Source organism: Chaetodon auriga, chromosome 8 (genome assembly GCF_051107435.1).
Source record: "Chaetodon auriga isolate fChaAug3 chromosome 8, fChaAug3.hap1, whole genome shotgun sequence".
Lineage (NCBI taxonomy): Eukaryota > Metazoa > Chordata > Actinopteri > Chaetodontiformes > Chaetodontidae > Chaetodon > Chaetodon auriga.
Genome location: NC_135081.1, coordinates 16,879,781 through 16,901,616, shown reverse-complemented (window position 1 = coordinate 16,901,616; position 21,836 = coordinate 16,879,781). Strand labels below are relative to the sequence as shown.

The window sequence follows — 21,836 nt, the reverse complement described above, 5'->3', positions numbered from 1 at the left end:
TTCTGGCAGAATGACTTGAGTTAGCAAACAGAAGAAGAAGAAAAACATTTACAACAATCTAAAATGATGTGTTTTTCTTTACGCACCACAGAGATAAACACACAAAAATACAGATAAGAAAGGTAAGAAAGTTAACTTTATTCCTTGACAGACTCATAATATAAAACCTGGAATAATGTTAATAATAACATGAGTGCAATAAACTGCATGAAAAGTTCAAATATTCAGAAAGTGCTCAAGAGGTTTGTAGTTGAAACGTTAAAAAAACAGCTCCAAAGATTCATCTCCTCTGGAGGACAATGTGAAAGATTTGTGAGGAAGTGTCAAAATAAGTTTCAGAACAAATAAAATATTTCATATAACAATATTTAAAAGTCAAAAACAATGAAGCAAGGTGAAAGTTATTCAAGTTATTACAAACAATCAAAAGCCACAGACTGAATACTACAAGATATCACACAGCTTCAGAGCTGGGGGGGACCTCCAGGGTCGAGACATCTGACATACAAAAAATAATTCATTAGTGTAAACGAGGATTTCAAGTTTTTAAACCACTGACAAATTGGTTTGATACAAAGCTTAACTGTGGATAAAATGTAATTGCATGAGAAGACAATACAGGGATGCTTCTTTCAGACACCTGGCACAACCCAAAATCAGGGCTTGTCAATGAGATCTGATCTGAATTCATGTAAGAATTTTTGCATTTCAGGGCTGCAGCTCATGGTGATTTATTCTTGGCCACTAACAATTCTAGGTTTTGATTGTCTTGAAGGAGTGGATTCATTTCTGGTATAATCTAGTGATAATCTCAAAATTGATCATTTTACAGTTATAATAACTTTTTGGATAAAATCAGAAACCAGTGAAAATGAGGTCTTCAAAATTCGAAATTTCTGACCCTCTGATCGATGACTGTGTTTTGGAGGATGTTTCAACTGCACCAAGACAGAGCAAAAAAACACTGATACGTATATAACATGAATATAATGCGATGCCCTTGACCTCATCCCAGCGCAGCAGTTAGTGTTGCGGGTGGATATAAAAGCGTCTTCATTTCAAACGCAGTGAGCCAATGAGGCGAGACCTCTAACAGCGATACACAGGACCAGAGGAAGATTTCCCGGCCGGTGGTTTATTTCTGTCTTCATCGTGTCCCCGTCTCTCTTCAGGGACACATTGCAGGAGGCAAACAGATGTTCAGTCTTTTCATACATGTCTTCTGTCAGTGCAGCCACGCCTGCGCTGCTCAGAGGCATCTCTCCCTTCCCCGACATGCACTGCACCTGAAACAGGCGCGACAGAAACATAAACGGCATCAATGTGACGCACAGTATGAAAAATCTTGTTGCTGTGTCGTATTCTTCTCTGTAAAAACTGGCTTTACTAACCAGTAGCTCAAGAGGCTGCAACATAGTGAGGCTGCAGCACATCCTCAAGATGGCAAGACAATCATTTGTCACCTCTGAAAGACAAAGACCCAGATACTGGATAAAGACAGAACTTCAGGAAATGAGATTTTCAGGGCATTCTGCATGATTGATGTATTTTTCCACAGACTGAAGACAATATTTCACGTAAGCACTAAAGGCTGCACAGAGGACAGTGTTCTCACCATCCATGGCGCTGGCAATGAGGTGAAAGGCTGTGAGCACTGATGTGGGCTGGCCCGCCTGAGCTGGCTCCATCTGACCACACTGCTCTAAAAGGTCCAGAATTTCTTGGATGTTCTGTTTTTGAGACTCTGTTGTTGTAACATCGCCCGGGTCATGTCTCTTATCCAGGCACATCTGCTCCAACTGAGACAGAGGAAGACGCCCAGATTTAAAAGCCAACGCAAGAGAAGCAAAAAAAATGCTAACTGCATGTTATGTTGCCGCCACCCCGCTGTCCCACTTACCACAATCTGAAGCGAACTGACGGCCCCTCGGTCCTCCATGACCTTTGTCATTTGCTGGAGCAGAGAGGACCTTGTGGCGACAGGGAGAGCAGAAAGCAGTTGGAAATGATCACTCAGTCGCTCCAGCTCTGCCAAAGGGAAATAAAACACAGAATGGACACTTTATCATTCACCTCCACAAACAAAATGTACAACTAACACTGAAGCAGCACAATATGGGCTAACCACATGGACTTTATAATATAGGTCAAAGCATATGTTCAACAGTTATCACAACATTCTGATAAGACAGCACTTTGTGACCCAAAAACAAGACACATTTCTGACCACGTCATTGGCTGCAACAACCATCTGCAGTCACATGTTTTAAGGCTGCAGAGAAAACATTTACCTTGACTAAGGCGGCTATTTTCTGAGCTGTCCGCAGGAGCTCCCGAGACACCCAACAGTCCTTTCAGAGAAGGGCCATCTACTTCAAAACCTCCAGTGGTGTCTGACATCAGACACAGCTCTGTGGAGAACACAGCATGTTACACTCCAAACACCCACACATGAAACGTGACTGCAGTGAGAGTTCGAATCAACTGTTCGTGTCAAACCTGCAACAAAAACAACAAAAAAAAAAGATTTCTCACCATAGTGTCCATCGTGTTTGATCTCCAGCTCTATAAGGGCGTAGGCAATGGTCGTATGGATGGGAATCTCCATGGTAACGTTGCTGTCTTTACTTAAGCTCCCATTCTCCTTCAATGAAAGCTGCAGATTTGTGACAATACCAATAAAAAAAAAAATTCTCAGCACAGAAAAACAGTTCTTGGTGACGCACAGTGCACTTGAAAACCCATTTACTGATGTGTCTGATTCCAAAGGATGTGGGAATGAGCATCCCAAACATGTCAATTTGATGTGTGGCTACAGTAGAATTTCATGAAAAACCTTTTCATCCATGCAGGACACAAACAGTTCTGTGTTCAGTCTGAATCAAAGAGCAAAGGCTTCGTTTTAGCCTGACATACATAAGTGAGTCTCAGTCCAGGAAAAGTAGGAAACCACAAACTGAAGAGAAAATACCAAAACATATTGAGGGAAGTATGCACAACAAAATGAGAAATCATCTAAAAACCAAATGCTGATTATATAACAGGGGCTGATGCCAACCATGTCACCACATGAGGTTACTCAGTGCTGGTACCTTTGGGCTCTTGGGCCCGCAGAAGCTCAGTCCTCCTCCACACTCTCCTTCCTGCTGCACCTCCTCTATGACTGAGCAGGGCTGCATGGTCACAATGCGTTCCTTCACAATCCCAAATGACTGCCTGTGCTTCTCCTTTGTCTGCTGGACCAGACTGTGGGACATGTCCAGGAACCTGAGACAGAATTCACAAAAAACACACCAGCGCACCTGTTTTATGTTTCAAAGAAAATTACTGAAGTATTGTCTTAAAGTAATTTGCATTTTGAAATTAACTTGCATAAATACAAACTATTCATCCCAAACCAAAACAAGCGTTCTTCTCCAGAGTGTCAATATTCAACTGAGCATCCTGTTTTGTATGCAGCTTTATGGTTGGACAAAGATCATTCCTGCTGCTCTTTAATGGGCTGGATGTCAGGTGACATTTGCAGCATTTTTCTATGATTTTGAAGGCTTTAAACATAAAACTAAATAAGCAGAATTTCCTTCAAGAGGTCACTTAAACATGAATTGAGTAAACTATCATAGGTGCCTTTTGTCCTACTCTAGATTAGTGAGTTATGTCATATGTTTTCTGATCTTTATCTTTGGCTTATTCCGCATTTTGTGGTCTTATTGATACGGTGCAGCTATAATGTGCATTTGTTTTGTGCTGTTGTGTCAGTGAGGACCCCGGGAAGACTCGTGACCACTCTGTGGAAGCTAATGGGGATCCAATAAAAAATAAAGAACAAATGAACAAACGGCATCAGACGGGACAGTGGGGACAGGTGGGGAACTAACCTGTCTTTGGAATCCCGCAGCAGCTTTTGCACGTCCACTTCCTCTTTCTTCAAACTGCCAAAGCTTGACTGGAGTTTGGACGAGTCTTTACCCTGCAGGTTCACGTTGGAGTGGACAAAATTTGCGCCCACATTTCCCTGAATGTTGTCACCATACGTCCCATTGTATTTGAGGAAGTCTGTCTCTATGACACCTGCGGACAGCGAAATATTTAGGTTCTCTATGATCTTAAAAGAATAAATCAATAAAGCACATTGGAGATAACTAACAAATAAGATTAGAGCTGATGCACATATTATATATAAGGCTGTGATGTTTACCTGGCTTTATAGGTGTGTCTCCTCTTAGTATATCATTGAAGTTGAAATCAGTGGGAATATATTTGGGCTTCTGCCAGAACCAGAAACGCTTGCGCTTCACCACCACTGTCAGAATAGCAATCGTGTCATTCAGGCTGGACACCGGGATCAGCAGACCTCCATGATCCACCTCCTCCACGAAGTTCCTGGTGGCTGTGGCAAACATCTCCCAGCTGGACTCAACCTGTGACGGTGACAATGAAGCCATGTGCACATTTTACTGCTATTATTATGACTATGTTATCTTTATAGTAGTTTGTCTTTTTGTAGTGTCTTTAAACCTTTTTCAGTGTTCTGTCCCTCTTTGTAACTGTGTGTTGAGCTACTGTGTCTGCAGGATCAATAAAGTTTTCTGAATCTGAGCGTGAGCTCCTCCTCACGCTAACTGACCTGGTGGAGTGCTTGGTTCAATAGTCCCAGGAGTCAAAAGTCTTCATAATATTACCACAACTCATTCTGAAACTTTTTGTACTTTAACAGCATATAGAGAGGAAAAAAAAAAACAAGCCAGCAAACAGTGCCCCTTTCCTCACGCGGAAGAATTAGCTACATGCTAATAGCACCCGCTAACACATCAGTCTGCAGCTGCTGTCATCGAAATTGGAAGTTCGCCTGCAAAAGTAGTGAAATTAAACGCTAATGCAACGTGTTACTGCTGACCTGAAGTCCGTCTTTCAGCAAGGAACCAGACGAGAAAGAGTCTCTGTGGCCAAACTTTGAGAACAAGCACTACGCCCATATGTTAGTGTCTCTTCCCAGTGAATCCTCCTCTGTTGTTGTGGACAAAAGAAGCTCAGACGCTCAGACGCTCCGCCCTGCGTCCACAGGAAGAGTGGCTGAAGATACAAGACGACAACACATCCATGATACTACTACTACTACTACTACTAGTACTAATGCTAATACTAACAACAACAACAACAACAACAACAACAATAATAGAATTATTTTATTTTTTGTTACAAAAAGCCTTTATCGTCCAAGCACTGCTAACATAACATAACATAACATAACATAACATAACATAACATAACACTTTTGTAATCCCCCATATTTATTTATTTATTTAATCAAAAGCTCTCTGCACATATACATTCTATACAAGCAAGTACAGTGCTGTCCAGTATTGCACATTGGATAAAAAAGTATGTAGCAGTATATAAATATTATTGCTAATGGGAGAAAAAAAAAAAAAAAAAGTTGAAAAATTGCACAGGGAATGGAGAATTGGTTCACATGGGTCAAGTACAGTGTTTTTCACGATTGCACAGTGGTTAAGAAATATGTAGCAGTATATAGAAGAAAAATATGTATATATATGCATAGACTTCATAGAATAAGATAGGAATGTAATATTGAAGAAAAATGTAATATCTCCGCACCATAGCTCTCCTTCTCTTGTCCTCTTTCTTCTCTTACATTCATTTTTAAGAGATTTGTGACCATGTGTACTGAATAGGACATTTTTGAGTGCAAAAATAAACTTATCAACACCCCTGATGGACGAACTATGTAACAGTGAGCCTGTTTCTGCAAGATCTTCAACCGATCTTTGGTATTTCTGTACTGCAATTCCTCACTCTTAAACCAGAGTCACAACTTTACGTCCCGTCATGTTGGATATTGTACAGCAGGCAACAGAATTCACTATCAAATAACACGACATTATGAAATTGATATGATTCATCAATGCCACAGGCTGAGAAGGAACAGAAACTGTCTTCTTCCATACTGTCAGATTTTTTTGAACTCTCTTCTTTTCCCTCTCACACACGCTGAAAAAATGAACAAACAAAAAACAGACTTGTGTAAATATATTTATATTGTTATATTTTGTGCTCTTATTTTTAATAGATGTGTCATACACCAACTGCACCACAACAAATTCCTCGTATGTGTAAAATCATACTTGGCAATAAAGCTTTTTCTGATTCTGATTCTGATTCTGCTTGTTCAATAAAAATGTGCCACCATGTCTGAATGAAGGCATTAGGAAGAGTCTCCTGTGAAGACAGGCAAATGCCATCCCTTTAACAGACAGATGAAGTCAGTAATGCTGAAGTTTTCCATGCCTTAAAAGAGCTCATGTCTCAAAGGAATAGTTCAACATTTTTGGAAATGTGCTTATTGGTTTAGCTCAGTTTATGACAGCATAAAGGCTGGAAGCTGGAGAGAAACAGTTTGCCTGATAACAGCTGGGTACAGTCATTGTGTGCAGCATCGCAAATGCTCATTGATCATGACAATCACAAGACATGCAATGAAGACCAGGATACAGACTGTTGACAGGAGGGTAAGACAGTAACCAGAAAGTGGCATCACAATAACCAGTGGTTGGCACAGTATGAGCGGTTCACTGATGAAGAATTGACGTGTCTATTCAACACAATAGAAAAGTTCTGATTGTCATAAAACAGGGGTGCCTAAACACATGAAAACTGAATTTGGAGTAGACACAAAAATGTAACATGCACCAAACAGAAGATCTAAAGTCAGAGCCTTTCTTGTGCGAGGCTGAGATTCCCCTTTCATCAAAACATTAATCATGCAGCGTTTATTTGGCCAGCTCATGCTCAGGTTAGCCTGTTTCACTGTAAATGTATTAATTTCTTCTTGAACAATTTACTATTTTTTCCTGCCATTTCAAGTTTTTCTTGCCTTCCAGAAATGAATTTAGATTCTCTGTTTTATCACAGATTCAGAGACTGGAGGAGCTTCTGCCTCAGGCACAATGAAAGCCTCAGCCAGGTATCCGAACTTTCCTCCGCCTCGTCAGTGAACGTAAACTGTGACACAGCTGTGCTCGTGAGTGGAGCCCTGGCTGCTTACTCATGGTTATCAGACTTTTTTGTGAAAATGCAACACTATGAATAGGATAGTTTGTGTTATGATTCAGCCACTATAAAGAGCTATGTTACGTTCACATGCATTTTTCCAGAGGAGGGATGTGCTCACACATCAACAAGAAGTCTCTCCTCTTCTGCATCAACTGGGTTGTACACCTACAACTTAAATTATTAAAGCGTGCTTTCCCAGACTGCAGTCAGACTTTTCAACTTCTAAGTGTCACACTTACAGACATAAGGACAAATGCGTGTGTAGAATAGTTTGAGTGGTGTAGTTGAATTAATATGTCATGTTGACCTCTGCAGTGCAAGATGTGACAACTTAGAGTCCTTTTACTCAGATTTCATACTGCTTGGTGTGCATTTCATTGATTGACATTGTTCTTTGAGTTTACAGATGTTTGCACGAGGTGAGATGCATTCTCAGAAGTTCATACTTCTGGAACCCAGAACAGGCGTTACAACAATCAAATAAAACTTTTGCATTTCACTAGTTTTGCCAGTTAAAGTCCAAAAGTTCTCTTTTTGTTTTTGTTTTTTGTAGAAAGCAGTTTCAGTGAATGAAGTGTGTGTGAGTGTGAGTGTGAGTGTGAAGCCTGATAGTTTTGTTCTACTTTTCCTGTGGTTCTCAAGCACTCAGAGCATTAAAGCATAGTAAGAGCATAATTTATGGGAACAACTCAGACATGAGAAACCTGTTATGGATTACATTCTTGCATTTCTGATAGTTTAAGAACTTCTGGGACCATTGAAAGCTGATTGCTTTTCGTGTTTCCATTTTTTTTTTTTTTTTGCCAGTGTGCTCCATCATTTTGTGGAGAAACATTTAGCCCAGAATATGTGCTTGAAATGCTTTTGTTAATTCCACCTAAAATCAATCAAATTGCATTTGCAAAAGAATGAAAACTGTCCGTCCTCCACACACAAGCACATTATCGCTGCCACACAGCAGTAAACTGAAGCGTAAAGAAAGATTTGGCCATGCAGCAGTACTTACATTTCCAATTTATGTTACTTTACACTTGTACTCCACTACATTTCAGTGGCAGACATTTTTTTTTTCTTTCTTCTTCATTTTTACTATTTGATTGCTTTGGTTACTTTGCAGATTCAAATTATTGATGAACAATATAATCAAGAAACACAATTTGATGCATTACTCTATATTAAAGTACCTGGGAGTATATAGACTAGTTCAAATGATGTTTACTAGCTGCAACATTTTGCGCGATACACCGATAATTATAATCCACTAATATGATATACATTATTCTGTATTCTGCATAATCAGTGTTTTTATTTTTGCTACTTCAAGTATGATACGAATACTTTTACTCAAGTGAAATGTTATAAAGCAGGACTTTTACTTGTAACAGAGAAAAGATCTGAATATTTCCTCCATCATTAACTGATGTCCGTGTTTTCAGACGGTGGTCCAGATGATCCAGAACAGCTCAACAAAGTTCACTGATGTCTTTGTGACGTCTACGTGCCACTGATGGCTATTTGTCGCCACCTAGTGGTTAGTTCAGATTCTCCACTAATACTACTACCACTGCTGGTATCTTACTCTTTCAGGGTTGTTTTATCAGTGTAACATGGTTTATCATATTACTTCACTTATTCACTTGTATTTTTGACTCGTCTGGTTAACCATTACTTGTTTCAGGGCTCCACGATTAATATATTATCCTTGGACTTTGGCTACAGTAAAGCAAAGCGTACAGTACTATGGACGAGAAGTTAGGACCACACACCACAGCGAAGATAAGATAGATAGAAGAAGATACTAAATCACAGAGATGAATGCCAGCATTTGATGAACTGTGAAAGTGACTTGTAAGTAGTTCAGCCATCATCTGTGTGACACAGCCACAATAAACATTGTAAATACTGTAAACATTGTGAGCTGAATATGGTATTTGTATCCTACTTGGTTAACACTATCTGAGGCCAACCCATGAAATTACCATGATGGGAGGAGGCGAAAACCTGCAGCCCTGAGCAAAAAGAAATGGTAGAATTTACCGACTGATCTTTGACCTTGTCCCACGCCCTTAATTTAACACAGTGGTGGATCTATAATGTTATGGAGACTCACCTTAGAGAGCTATTACATACTTAATGTGTGTAGTTAGTGTATAGTGCAACAGGCAGGGCCTCCTTCAAGGTGATAATGCTCCCACACACTGAACTTTCATGGCCTCCCAAGGTACCAGAGATAACATCACGTTCATGAAGCGTTCTTGTTGCACATAATGTGAAGGCACCAAGAGGAAGAATGGAGCAGCTTGGATGAGTTGGACAAGTGGAGTTTAGAACTGATGAATGAGTTGTTGTCTGTTTAGTTGTCTGTCTGATAAATAAGCATCTCAGTTAAGGGTAGATTGTTATAAAGGTCCAGTTCACAGCTCTCAGCATTTTGAGTAAATTATCACAAATGACTCCACTAAAAGAAAGCATCACAGATTTTATTTGAGCTCGTGGAGCATAATTTTGGACACTTTTGGTCCCAAAACCCAGGGTCCAGGTAAACAATGGTGCAATGGTTAGAGTGAAAAATGGCTGGATTTTATATTTGCTTGCTACAGCTGCTCATAGTTGCACAATCATTCACACAGTCTTCGCAAAAAAAAGCACGTAATTGCTGTTATGAGACAGAAAGAATGGTTGAGTAAGGATTTAAAGATCATTTAAACAATTCTTGTTTGGTCTTAAGATTTCCTTACAAAACATGACTATTTAAAAAAAAGATCTCAGAGATGCAACAAAAATAAAAATAAATATAACAATATGAGTACAACGAGTAAGGCATCAGGCAGGTGCAGAATAAATATCAGATGTATACACTTAATCAATGGCGTATCAAGGCTAGTTTATCTCAGAGGTAGAGAATGTCCATAAGACGACAGCTAAAGTGACCAGTTGTTCAGTACATTTTAAGATAGTGGAGACAGGTTATGATAAGGATTTGTCATCCTTTATACCAAGTAGTTTTCCTTTTCTCAGTTTAAGTGATACAGTGTAACACATCAGGTGAAAATATGGGCAAAGTTTGCCAAAATGTATCAACATTCTAATAATACGTTTGCATAAACATGTTTACACAACTTATATAAGCACTTGCGCTTAAGGCAATAACTTTGATGAACGGCAATAAAGAGGACCGGTGCTGAACGTGGATGGTCGGACGTCACCAGAACCAGCCTGGATCACAGTAGAGGCTGTGCAGCTTGAAAATGTGTGTCATCTGCAGTGCAGGGGGTCACCACAGCGTAGGAAAATCTACGTGGGTGAAGCCAGGGTCCTTCCTCAGCTCCCAGTACGTGTTGTTGCTCACCCAGGTATCATCCTTTGACTTCCTGTGTAGGCAGCAAAAAAGCGAGGCTGTGATGAAAACTGTGAAATGTGACGGAGTGTGTCGAAACTGTTACAGTGACGAGCTGCATTTAAGCCGCGCTCACTTTCCCGTACGTGACTTTCTTGGAAATAAACCTGGATATGTCAGCTACCTGAAGAACTTAGGTTGATGCGTTATGTTGTTCTCTTCCAGGACTCTCCGTCTGTCTCTCTGCAGCTGCTCAATCCTCTGTTTCTGTTCCTCTGCAGCCTCTAGGTCCCCCTCCTCCAGCAGTCTGCCAGCGAGACACATTCATTATGCAAAGACGGTAAAACATTCATCTTCAATATTCAAACGTGATCTTTGCTTGTGTTTTTTTTTTTTTGGGGGGGGGGGGGGGGTTGCATCATTTGAATAAGATAAACTACTTATGGATGAATAGGAAAATAAATTACTGAAGGCTACTGAAGCAGACTACTGAAGGACTAGACGCAGTGTCATGCTTTACTTCGACGGCTAAGTGGCGAGTGCTTCTTCTGTCTCGCGGCAGCACGGTTCACATTATCACATTATAGACTTTCAAACCTTAGAAATGCATGCTAAAATTAGCTTGATTCATCTGAAAGCCTCTGTAGTCACTTGCTATTCTTAACAAGAGTGTCGATGTGCTATTTTTGAGCTATTTATTTATTTTTGGGCATTTTTCAAGACAGCAGGTCAAAAGGACATGATTGATGAGAATAATAACGTTAGAATATAAACGGTGCTCAGATGTTCACTCACGAAGAGCTGGCAGAAATCTAGCTGTTTTAACCAGGTTTCTCAAAGTCTTTACCCCAATTAACATATTATATTTCTCATTTACATGACGTTTCAGAAATCAGGTTATTAAAAGCCATCATTCACCAAATTAATGTGCATGTAAATACAATGATTTTCTCCCCCATTTGTCTCTTACCGTTGGTCCACGCGTAGTCTGGTGTCTGTGGGTGGTAGCAGCAGTTTCAGGGGTGGGGTCAGCTCGTTCAGTTCAATAGCAAACTTGGTGAAACCATAGTACTGCTCGTGGTCTACTGGCATTGCATCTGCATTGCACACAAACAACATCCACTGCATCAGATACTGTAACAGGGAGACATGCATTGTGAAAAGGCTTTCAGTTCGTTCTCATGAAAGAAACTTGTCGTACTTGCTCTCCAGATGCATGTGGCTGATGGCGGGTCTCCACAGAAAACTGCTTCGTGCCACTTTCCGAAGAGTCTGTGGATGACCTTCCCTTTGTTATCGGTGATAGTTCCCTCCACCTCATTCACACTTGAATTCCAGTATTTGGCCTGTGAAAACAATCCACAGAGAGGCATTGCAGAGATCATGATAATGTCCTGTTTCAGTCAGCAGATGTTGCTGTTGCATGAGCCATCCTGAGCCCTTGTGCGTGTTGCTGGGCTAGTTAGTTTAATGAGAGATGAGGATGCATAATGACTTGTGACACGTCTTGACTTGATATTCTGAACAGCTTCAGGAGGTCTTTCAAATGGGCACACGCTAAAGCAATTAACCTTCTCCTCTCAGTAACGGCTTCCACACATCAAACACTGAAAACATCCAGGGGTTCTTGCCGGCATGCAGGTGAAGAGCAACATCTGTGTCGAAGGTTTATGGACTAATGAAGGGACTACAGCATTTACCATGTCTGCCCCCCCCCCCCCCCCGGGGCTGAAAAGTCATTACATTACACTTTCACTTCTTGTGCTTAATTTAAAGTATGCTTGACATATACTTTATGTATATGTTAAGTGTATTTCTAAATAGATGTCAATAAGTTCTATGTAAATGTATGAAAAACGAATATACTACATCTGCAGTGCTTGAAGTGGTATTTCAAAGTACTTAAAAAAAAGTGAACTTTATTGTAAGTACATTATAAATTGTACTTAAGTGTACTTTAATGCTGCTGCTTAATTAAAGTGTACTTTCATTTCACCTCATTTAAAATATATTTAAGTATATTTTGAACACATTGGTGATATAATACAGGGGTATGCAGGTGAGAAATCAATCAAAGTAAAGCTGTCTGGTATCTTCATGCTGCAGTTTTGTAGTTACGTATGTAATGGGTCTCAGAGCACTGCAGTTCTTAAGAAATGTTGCTGTTATTAGTCTTCTTGGCTTCTGTATATTTTCTCCAACTTGTTCCCAGAGCCAGCATGTTTGTTAATAGTGAAGTAAACAGTCAGAGTCACTCATGATATGCAAATTTTGTGCTTTCACGTGTTTGAAAAAGCTATTTTAAGTGCAAAGTTTCTCTCCACCCCTGACTTTTGCTCTCGGGCCCAAAGTGAGTATAACATAATTACTTTGTGTATATAATGAGTGCAAGACACAGCCTGGTAATGTATTCCAAATCAGCAGTTTGCCTCACCTTCACAAAAGTGATCTTGCACTGACAAATATCACTGCTGGTGTTTCTGATGGAGATCTCCCCATAGTGCTCGATCCAGCGCTGTCCACTGAGGATGTTGTGGATGCAGGACGTCACCTTGTTCCACTCATAGTGATCTCCAAATCTAGAAAAAGGAGATTACAAACATTTCTTCATTGCTTCTTAATTGACGTGGCCTTTGGTTCATACGGTCGGTGTGTATGTGCGTCTGTCCAGTCCTGGGCTAAATGAGGCAGCAGAGACTCACCCCGGCAGAGTTACATGAGTGGTACCAACAGGAACAATCTCCATTGACTTCCCCCAGAACTTGTTCTTGCACCTCACATCTACAAAATCAATCAGAAGAAACTGCAATTGTACACATTTACATTGATCTTGGACAACCAGTCACTACTGAAATCTGAATAGCCGCTGACAACGGATCAGACTGCTTCCGATATTCCACTACCTTGCCAGAAGATGAAGTTTTTAGACTCTGCATGGCAAGCTGAGATTGGTGGGTGATGGCTGACCTGACGTTGTTAAGGACCACAAACAGCGGGGTTAGTGAATTGATTCTCGCGATGCTTTCGTTGTGTTATTATTAGAACACTGTGATTTTTGAGTTATTGATAGCACAGAATCCAGGACTCATACACACCTGCTCTGCAACAAATCTAAAGCCTTTATCTGGCCGGTCACATTCGTATGTCTCTCCCAGGACAGGGTTGAAAGGCTTTCCCCCAGTTCTGCAGTAGCTGGATGCATAGCCTGATACAACAAACGTGGCTATGTATACCTACACAAAGTGAAACCATTACAGTTAGTAGTGTAGTGTAGAAGTGTTATTGTTTTTTTTTTTTTTAATATCAGTTTTATTACAGAATAATGACTAACAAAATGCATAAATGGGACATAAAAAACTACCAGAACACTGAACTATCTGAGCTCTATCATCAATTTGAAATACCACATATCATTGGTTCATACTGTGCGTCAAATCCTATTCTTATTCTCAGCAGTTCTAATTTCCTCTCCATTTAACTGTAATGAGCAGAGTAACTGACTGAACACTCCTGCACTGAGTCACAGAAGCGCTGATAATTACTTGCATGTCATGATGAGAGGCCACAGACTGGAGCTACCACCAACTTCAACTGCTTTTCATGTCACATTTTTATCCTGTTTATTGCACATTTGTCCCAAATAACTCCGGAGCCTGTATCGCAACACCTCCTACACAAAAATGTAGAAATTTCAACCGACAATCTCCATCGCTCCAAAGTCAGTCAATGCAAGAGTGAAACACTGGAAGAGGTGGAATCATGCCATAGTCCTGCTGGAAGTCTACAGACAGACATTAGTGTTGCTCCCACACACAAGTGTAATAAACAGGGCAGGCACAAGAGCAAGCGCTGGACAATACCTCTGCCAGCAGGCTGCTAGAGTCCCTGGTCTAGAGGAATAACAGCCAGAAGCAAGTAATGGCTCATTCCTGGCTCCATAATTGTGCTCGATAGTCTTTGCCTGCTGTAACTGTCGGGCTGTAAAGCATCTTTTTTTTGTACTGATGGATTTTGTAGCTTCTGATACTGAAGTTAAAGAATAGCTCAGGAAATGCTTTCTTGCAGAGAGTTACAAGAGTGATACTACGCTCATGTCTTCGTGCTAAATATGAAGTTAAGGCTGGCAGGCAATTAGCTAAGTTTACCATAAAGAATGAAAACAGATGCAAAACAGCCAGCTGGGTTCATCACGCTCCAATCTTAGAAATCTGTTTGTGTATGGATTAAACAAAAAAAGATATAACATGTTTTTTAGTCTGCATGAGCGAGGCTGGTGGGTGGATTTTTGTCCACTTTGGAGGAAGACAGGCCAGCTGTTTCCAGTCTTAATGCTAAGCTAAGATAAACATCGCCTGGTTCAAGCTTCATGCTTAACTGACAAATATCAATCATCAATCATCTCATCTAACCCTCAGCAAACAAGCTACTTCACAAAACGACAGACTATTCCTTTAAAAAGTTTAACGACACAAAGCCAATATTTTTTGGATTTCTTTGCAGCAACCTCTGCAAAACCCTGTTCTCATTTAAGATGGGTACATCCCATGCATGAGCAGCGAGGGCTCTTTCTGGTCCAGGATGTGATGAAGGGTTTTCCCTCATTTTTAGTGGGGGAAAAAAATCCACTTTGATCGATAAAAGCTTTTCTGTTTCTGTTTTAAATCTTTTGCAGAGACTGCCACGGCACCTTCACCCCGGGCAGCTGCTTCTGTGAGAGGAGACCCATTCATTAACTGCTGAAAGTGATGTGAGCAAAGACTCTGCCTGCACACTCAAACAGCAAGCTGTGAATTTGCCATCTCACCATACGTTCAAAGGGGTCCTGTGTGTTAGCGGCCCTGTCCAGCAGCTCGCTGTGCTCCAGCTCCTCACACAGCCTCTGCAGGGTGTTGAGGGGCTCATTAAGCTGCACAGGCATCGTCACTTTGGATAGGTCTTTGCCGATGTTGTTCCTGAGGATGTTCCACAGGCTGATGGTGCTGTTGTTGGGGCTGGGCGAGGGCAAACAGGACCGGCGCTGACAAAGGACTGGGTCCTCTTCCACAGAGCCTGGGAACAGATGGTAAAAGAGGTCAGGGTGAGACACAGGTGCTCTTTGTGCGCTGAATGCAAATAACAAATGTGGAAATTAAGCAAGCAGTGAGGCCAAAAGTGCACTTACATTTTCACTTTTATTGAATCTAGCCTACATGCCCCATAGGTCTTTGTCCCACAGTTTACCTGAAGTTTTTCTCTCACTTTCTGTCTCATTGCTGAAGTTGTCCATGGAAATGTTGTCACTAATGTCACTAATGTATGAGTCATCCTCTGATACCTAAAAAAAAATAAAAAAATAAAAAAATCCAACTTTAGTTAATAGATAAGAGATACATTTTTAATACCAGCTGCAGAATTGGACTGGGCAGGTCTCGTTCAACATCCTGTCACGTCAGCAGAAGATCGAATGTGCTGGAGATGAATGGTCTCTTAGGACGTGGTGGCAAATTTGCACTTCGGCTTGCTGTATTTTTAGATTAAAGTAATTAACTTTCATTTTCACATGGCTTCCGCTCCAGCTGCTATCTGATCGGGCATGCGACATGAACACTGAAGGAAGAGGAGAGGGCACACTTGTTTTATGACACGCTTAATAAAAACTTGGCTTTAAGACTTTAAGCTGGTGTTGAGTCAAGTTAAAAGGCATGCGCTTAAAGGCTTAACACGCTCTGCAGACAGAATGAATGAAATGTCAGGTGACTGGAAATACATCAATTAAGAACCTCTTTTGGTAATTTTGTATGAAGCCCAACTGTCTGGACTCATTTTCCACTCCTTTTTTTACGCACTACTCATTGGACAATAGTTGCAGCAGAGCTGGCAGTAAGGTTTTGGCTTTAGTAGTAATGATTATTCCTTTATGCAGCCCTAAATGTCAATGTTTAAAGTTGACACCCTTGCCTGGTGCTAACAGTTTATCTCTCACACTCACCTCGTTTTCAGAGGAACTAGCAGACAACAGCACTTCCTGCGCGTCAAAGAACTCAGACAAAGACTCCGTAATTGAAGCTCTGCTCTCATTGGACACTTGGTGTACGAGGGGCCGGGATTCATCAACAGAGGCCTGTTTCTAGGAGACACAGTGTTCACAGCTATAGTTAAGAACAGCAAAAGGGCAACATCATCACAGGCAGGAGGGGCGGCAATTACAGGGTGATTCAGAATACAACACGATCACAGTTTGTGGATAACAAGACTCATCGCAACATACAAAAAGGTGATGCGCAATATATTGAAATACAGTCATCTATAATACAATACAGTTACGATGTGAGTGTTAATGAAGAAATAACTGAAAAAATGCTCATAAAGCAGACATGAATCCTGCAGTACCGTCATGCAACACAGTGCATAAAGAGTCTTTTTAAAACACAGCAACAGATTCATGTGTGCCATCATTTGAGTTTTTAACAACCATAAACTGGAAAAAATGATGAACTTCTAAAAAACACTTAAATTCAATCAACACTTGAACATTTGAAGAAGGATTCTGTTACAGGTATAGACCAATTTCACAATATACTGAGAACATATTGTATGTATTTCTAAAGACTGTATCACAATATATTACTGTATTAATTATGAAGAGACAGTCAGAAGAGTGCAACAAGTGTGCACACCCACTCTTGTGCAATACTGGAAACTCTGTTTGACAAGCTGGCACAAAACAAGATGCACATTAAAATGGACTCAGAGCATTCACAGATTTTGCCTGAAAACAACTCAAAACCATCTGCAAACATGCTGTACTTTCCACAGAACCACACATGGAAGTGAGCACGCCCCTCCATCCTTTGTTGCTGCTGAAGCTGATTAATTAGCCTGGAGATAATCCCAGAGGAGGCGCATTAGTTTTGCACTCTGTGTTCAACAGATTTCCAGGGACGCGATTAAGCAGATCAGCTCACACTCTCTGGTCAGCAAATCTGATTACGCGAGCGAAGAGCTTCCTTTAGGAGACTTTAATGTGGCAGGTAGTTAGAACTCTTTCCCTGAGCCACATGATAGCTAGACATGCGTGTACACAACCACAGGACTGAGAGGAAGCACTTTCTTATAGCAAAGAGTGGGAACTAGACTTATTTTAGGGGGTAACGCTGCAAAAGTGCGCAGTGAAGAAAGCTACGTTCATTGTTTTATAGCCATTGTCATTATGAAACAAAATGAGGGGGTGAGAGCAGAGCAACGTTCGTTGAATCTGGATGGGAAGGAAAGGACACCTCATTCATGCTGTGGCAAATTCAGGGCTGGGTGGGATGAAAAGAAAAAGAGAGATAATAATCATCATGATGGTGGGGGGGGGGGGGAGTAGAGTCACTGCATTCCTGCACCCACCTGCGCAGGGGCAGTGAGATTTAATAGTGTGGGCTCTACGATGTGGGACTCGGCATGAATCTTACACAGACGCTCTCTCAGCTCAGAGTTCTGGGCTAAAGCCTGGAAAAATAACCAGCGTAAACATTGTTTATAGCACAGATGCAAACAATAAAGCCTTGAACTGAACTCTAGCTCTAATTTCCATCTCTTAAAGGCTCAAAATCAGACAGTAAACATGTAATTTACTTTGACTATGTGTTATCTGCAGACATCAGACAGGAATCCATCAGAGTCTAAACTATATTACTCACACATTACTGGCTCTATGTGAGGGAGAGTAGGTAGAAGCTGAGTAACCAAGAAGAAAAGCTAACACCCAGCAGGGTATTTAAAGTCAAAGAAATGTGTTGGCGTGCAGAGCACAGAAGGTCTAATGTGGCGAAAGAAGTCAGCATGACAATGAAAGCCTGTAACTGAAAGGCAGAAAATAGAAAAGGCCTCTGGGTGGGAGGCAGCAGCCACAGGAAACATGACTGTTGAACGCGGTTCAGGTGGGCAGACATCACACCAGCAGCTAGTAATCCCTCCAAGAGGCTCGTCAATGTGTCATGCCTGACAAGTGGTGTGGGAGGACCTGACACCTGAGAGGAGTGTAAAAGTCTAACAGAAAGTGGAACATCTAACCTGTCTCTGCTGGCTGATGACATGTCTGCGTGCGAGTGTGTGCTGCTTCACGTACCGATGCCAGTGCGTTCTTCAAACCAACAACCTGAGGTGAGGTAGGGGGACACGTTTCGTGGTCCAGACATTGTTTTAATCTCTCCTTTTCAGATGTTAGTGAACTCAGGGCTGACTTCATGGTCGCATGCACTGTGGCGGCAAGAGAAAGAGAGGAGAGCTTTGACTGTAAACCAATTTGTATTCGTTTCAGAGCGATGCAGATCAAGTCACAGTGGATCCACTCACACCACGCTGCTAATAAAATGGAACAAGTGTGAAATTTTGATTATCTCTGATCGCTCAGCAAGCCCACACGCACAAAAGCCGCACATCACAATTGGTGCTTTGGACGCTACATTATTGAAGGCGCTGACAATTTTAATGCCTCAGCGTGTTAGATTAAGCCCATCGCACATCCTTAACTCCATCACTTTGAGCGTACATAAATCTTAACGCCAGCAGAGTCGGCAGCTGTTCCCCAGAGCAACTTTAAACTCATTTTACAGAAAACGTGGAACTCGTGATGCTAATTATGCCATTTCATGCATCAGGTACCTGAATACACACTACAATGAGGAGTGGCAGAAAACAAATTAACACACCCATTTTATGATTTAGAAAATGCGAAACTCTTCACTTAGGGCACATCATCAGAATCCTAATGAATGAAAACTGAGACAAACAGTTTATCAGTAATTAACAGCTGCTATGGCTGCATCATCGTCACCTCAGTGAGAGCAGCATGCCAGTAGCATCTTACTTGCAAATAAGACAGCAGGCAGACAGATTCATTAGCAGTAACACAGCCATCTGACAAAAGGGCACTTGTGAAGTTTCTCTCACTCTACGAAAGCATATCCTTAAAATCCTGAATGCGTTACTCATATTTATCGAGTGAGTATTCTACTCACAATTAGTGGCAACACGGCAGAAGTCCTCCTGCAGCTTGGCCACGTCAAAGGGGGATTCCAGGGATTCGGGGTCGACCTTGTCATTGCCGAGCGCAGCGGTGGAGAGGTTGGGGTTAGAGGCGTGGAGGCGGATAGACCTGGAGGAGATGCAGCTGGGTACCTACAGAAAAGCAGCTGGAGTAGAGCTTGGAGCGACTCGCACTAAAAAAGATGTTCAGTCTTTATTGTCACGTTGATTACCTGCAGAGTTGTTTTGACATCTTTGTTGTAGTTTTTAGTGCGCCATTTCCTTGGAAGTCTCTTTTCCTTTTTGGGACTGTCAAATGTAGACGCCTTGTGAACGTAGACAGAAGTCAAGACAGAGAATAGTTTTTCTTTCCTTTCATAGGACATGTTTTTCAGCAGTGGCGGTGAGGATGCAATGTATTCTATATTTAGCAGCACATGACTTAAGGGCAACCAAAAAAATATTGGCGGAGAGAAATGATAAAAGATGAAGGGAGACAAGTTACTGAGCATACAATTTTGAGTCATCTAGTATTTTGGATGTGATTAGATTATTCATTTACTACACAGTTTGTCAGATTTAAACAACAAACCTGCTCTGCATATTAAGGTGAAAGGGATCTGAAATAACGTGCTGACCTGCAGCGCTTGGATAGACGGAGCTGAATAGGTACGGTGGAGCACTTCCATACTCTGAAGCAGGTGGTTGAGCTCCAGCAGGTAGGCCTCACAGACTGACAAATCTGTGGAGAGTAGGAAAAAGATCAACAAGGGGAGAATGTTAAGAGGTCAGTAAAAAAGTCAAATAAATAGAAAAGTAAACAGACATTTGCATGTACTGGTATTCACACTGGACTTCACACAGTAACACAACCAGAACAACTCCCAACAGTCTGCTAGAAAGAGGAGGAGGTGAGTCAAAGAGGAGACTGTATCAAGTCGTACCATCCAACACTCATAGGTACAAAGGACGAAGCAGCTCAGTTTAACAGGTTTATATAGTTCATGTAGACCCTTTCCCTCCAAAGCCCTGGCTTGAGCAGTGTTTCAGAAGAGGAAGCGGTGTGAACAGATACAGCATGTTTAGACATCACAATAAAAATTTTAATGAGAAGCAGCGGAAACAGTCACAAACCCTGGTTAATATTAAAACTGTTTCATTATGTGGATCAGATTTAAAGTATAACTACTACATCTCTGCAGTAAAAACAAGCTGAGAACTACTTAAAGATTTAGAGGCATGTAACAGGCGACTCATTTTTTTAGCACGTACACCAGCCTATGTGGATCTGTGTCTTATTTTTGTCACTGAAGGGGCCCCTAAAAGGGCACGTTTTCTCACATATTGGGCACCGTGGAAGGCACATTTGTTGACAGAACTACTTGACAGTTTGGTTAACTAGAAGTCAAATGTCAAATTTGGACATATCTCCAGAATTGATTCAGAGGTATGCCATATTGCATCTTTAACACAGAGAAACATTTAAGTACAGACCCATCATACATATCCTTTACGTCCCCTCTATCAACTGGCCTCTGCAGCTTCTTTAAGTTAAGCCTGGGGCGGCAGTTTCCCCATAAGAATTTCTTTCATAGCACATCAAATTGTTTGATGTCTCTGTGGAATATCTAATGGTACAGCTTGAAGCATGTAGTGAAATTTAGGGACACTAATCATTTTGAAAATATTCACCTTCCCCCACAGAAAGGTAAATCTGTCAATATCTGCCTTGAGCCTGTTAAAACCGTTTTTAAGGAAGGAGATCAGGGGAGAAAAGGATCCCTAAAATGGTGATGCCTTAAGCAGGCCATTGAAAGTTTTCTGGATAAAAAAAATTCCTAAGGCAATATGATGTTGGGGAAAAGGTCGCTGAAATCTTACTTATCCACCAGTGCAAGAATGCATCTTACCTTCAATAAAAGTACAAATTATCTCATGATGGAAATCCCAGATCCAATCAAACTTTAACCAATAGTTTTTAAGCAGCTGCCCACCAAATCTAACATGGTATCATCTTGCTTAGAAACCAAGGGACAGGAGGGAAGTCACAAAAATGGCATAAAATCAACAAAAAAAGTGCATCAGGTACTACTGAGTGTCAAGAAATGCAGCTCTGTTGTCTCACCTTTGGAGCACTTATCCATGTCGTCAGATGACTGGAGCCAGGCTGCTACTTTGGCCTGGCTGTTGCAGTTTAAAGGGAAGGCAGCTGCAGAATGCACCGTGGACTGCCTTCGTATAGACATGCACTGCAATAGCAAACAGAGCCGAAGGTCAGTCCAATAACGATCTGCTTTCTTGATACATTTCTTCATGAGGGAGGCTTTGACTTCAGAAAATATTGCAGATAAAATAATGATATTCATGAGCAGAAACACAACAGAAGGCATTTCATGAGTGAGGATGAAAGCACAAAGAGACAGGCACTGTTTCA

The 21,836-nt window shown here is 41.2% G+C and overlaps 2 protein-coding genes across 3 annotated transcripts in view; both read right to left on the bottom strand.

The window, feature by feature from the left end:
• Positions 1–117: 117 nt before the first annotated feature.
• gsdmeb (gasdermin Eb) lies at positions 118–5,021 on the bottom strand. Its single transcript, XM_076737270.1, has 10 exons — positions 4,898–5,021; positions 4,199–4,421; positions 3,879–4,071; positions 3,093–3,267; positions 2,536–2,656; positions 2,292–2,411; positions 1,901–2,028; positions 1,616–1,799; positions 1,392–1,465; positions 118–1,286 (listed from the first exon to the last, which is right to left on the bottom strand). Exons 2-10 carry the CDS (start codon positions 4,401–4,403, stop codon positions 1,059–1,061), a joined length of 1,428 nt encoding a protein of 475 aa, XP_076593385.1. The 5' UTR covers positions 4,404–4,421; positions 4,898–5,021; the 3' UTR covers positions 118–1,058.
• Positions 5,022–9,533: 4,512 nt separating this feature from the next.
• osbpl3b (oxysterol binding protein-like 3b) overlaps positions 9,534–21,836 on the bottom strand; it is a 29,818-nt gene continuing 17,515 nt past the window's right edge. The window contains exons 7-23 of one of the 2 annotated variants that reach the window (XM_076738000.1): positions 21,528–21,651; positions 20,041–20,144; positions 19,636–19,728; positions 19,396–19,555; positions 18,504–18,634; positions 17,783–17,884; positions 16,380–16,517; positions 15,632–15,725; positions 15,216–15,460; positions 13,507–13,644; positions 13,315–13,378; positions 13,114–13,192; positions 12,846–12,990; positions 11,613–11,757; positions 11,382–11,508; positions 10,596–10,718; positions 9,534–10,445 (exon numbers count right to left, since the gene is read on the bottom strand). In XM_076738000.1, the coding sequence (XP_076594115.1) occupies positions 10,349–10,445; positions 10,596–10,718; positions 11,382–11,508; positions 11,613–11,757; positions 12,846–12,990; positions 13,114–13,192; positions 13,315–13,378; positions 13,507–13,644; positions 15,216–15,460; positions 15,632–15,725; positions 16,380–16,517; positions 17,783–17,884; positions 18,504–18,634; positions 19,396–19,555; positions 19,636–19,728; positions 20,041–20,144; positions 21,528–21,651 (2,109 nt within the window). In that variant the 3' untranslated portion in view covers positions 9,534–10,348. The remainder of the gene's footprint in view (positions 10,446–10,595; positions 10,719–11,381; positions 11,509–11,612; positions 11,758–12,845; positions 12,991–13,113; positions 13,193–13,314; positions 13,379–13,506; positions 13,645–15,215; positions 15,461–15,631; positions 15,726–16,379; positions 16,518–17,782; positions 17,885–18,503; positions 18,635–19,395; positions 19,556–19,635; positions 19,729–20,040; positions 20,145–21,527; positions 21,652–21,836) is intronic. The other variant, XM_076738001.1, reaches the window with a different exon arrangement.

Bases quoted from the DNA above. Each gene is read 5' to 3' on its own strand.
- gsdmeb (XM_076737270.1), bottom strand. From the start codon at position 4,403: ATGTTTGCCACAGCCACCAGGAACTTCGTGGAGGAGGTGGATCATGGA. The intron at 3,268-3,878 runs GTTAGTTCCCCA...ATTCTGTCTCAG, and splicing joins CTGCGGGATTCCAAAGACAG to GTTCCTGGACATGTCCCACA. The intron at 2,657-3,092 runs GTACCAGCACTG...ACAAATCTGCAG, and splicing joins GCGGGCCCAAGAGCCCAAAG to CTTTCATTGAAGGAGAATGG.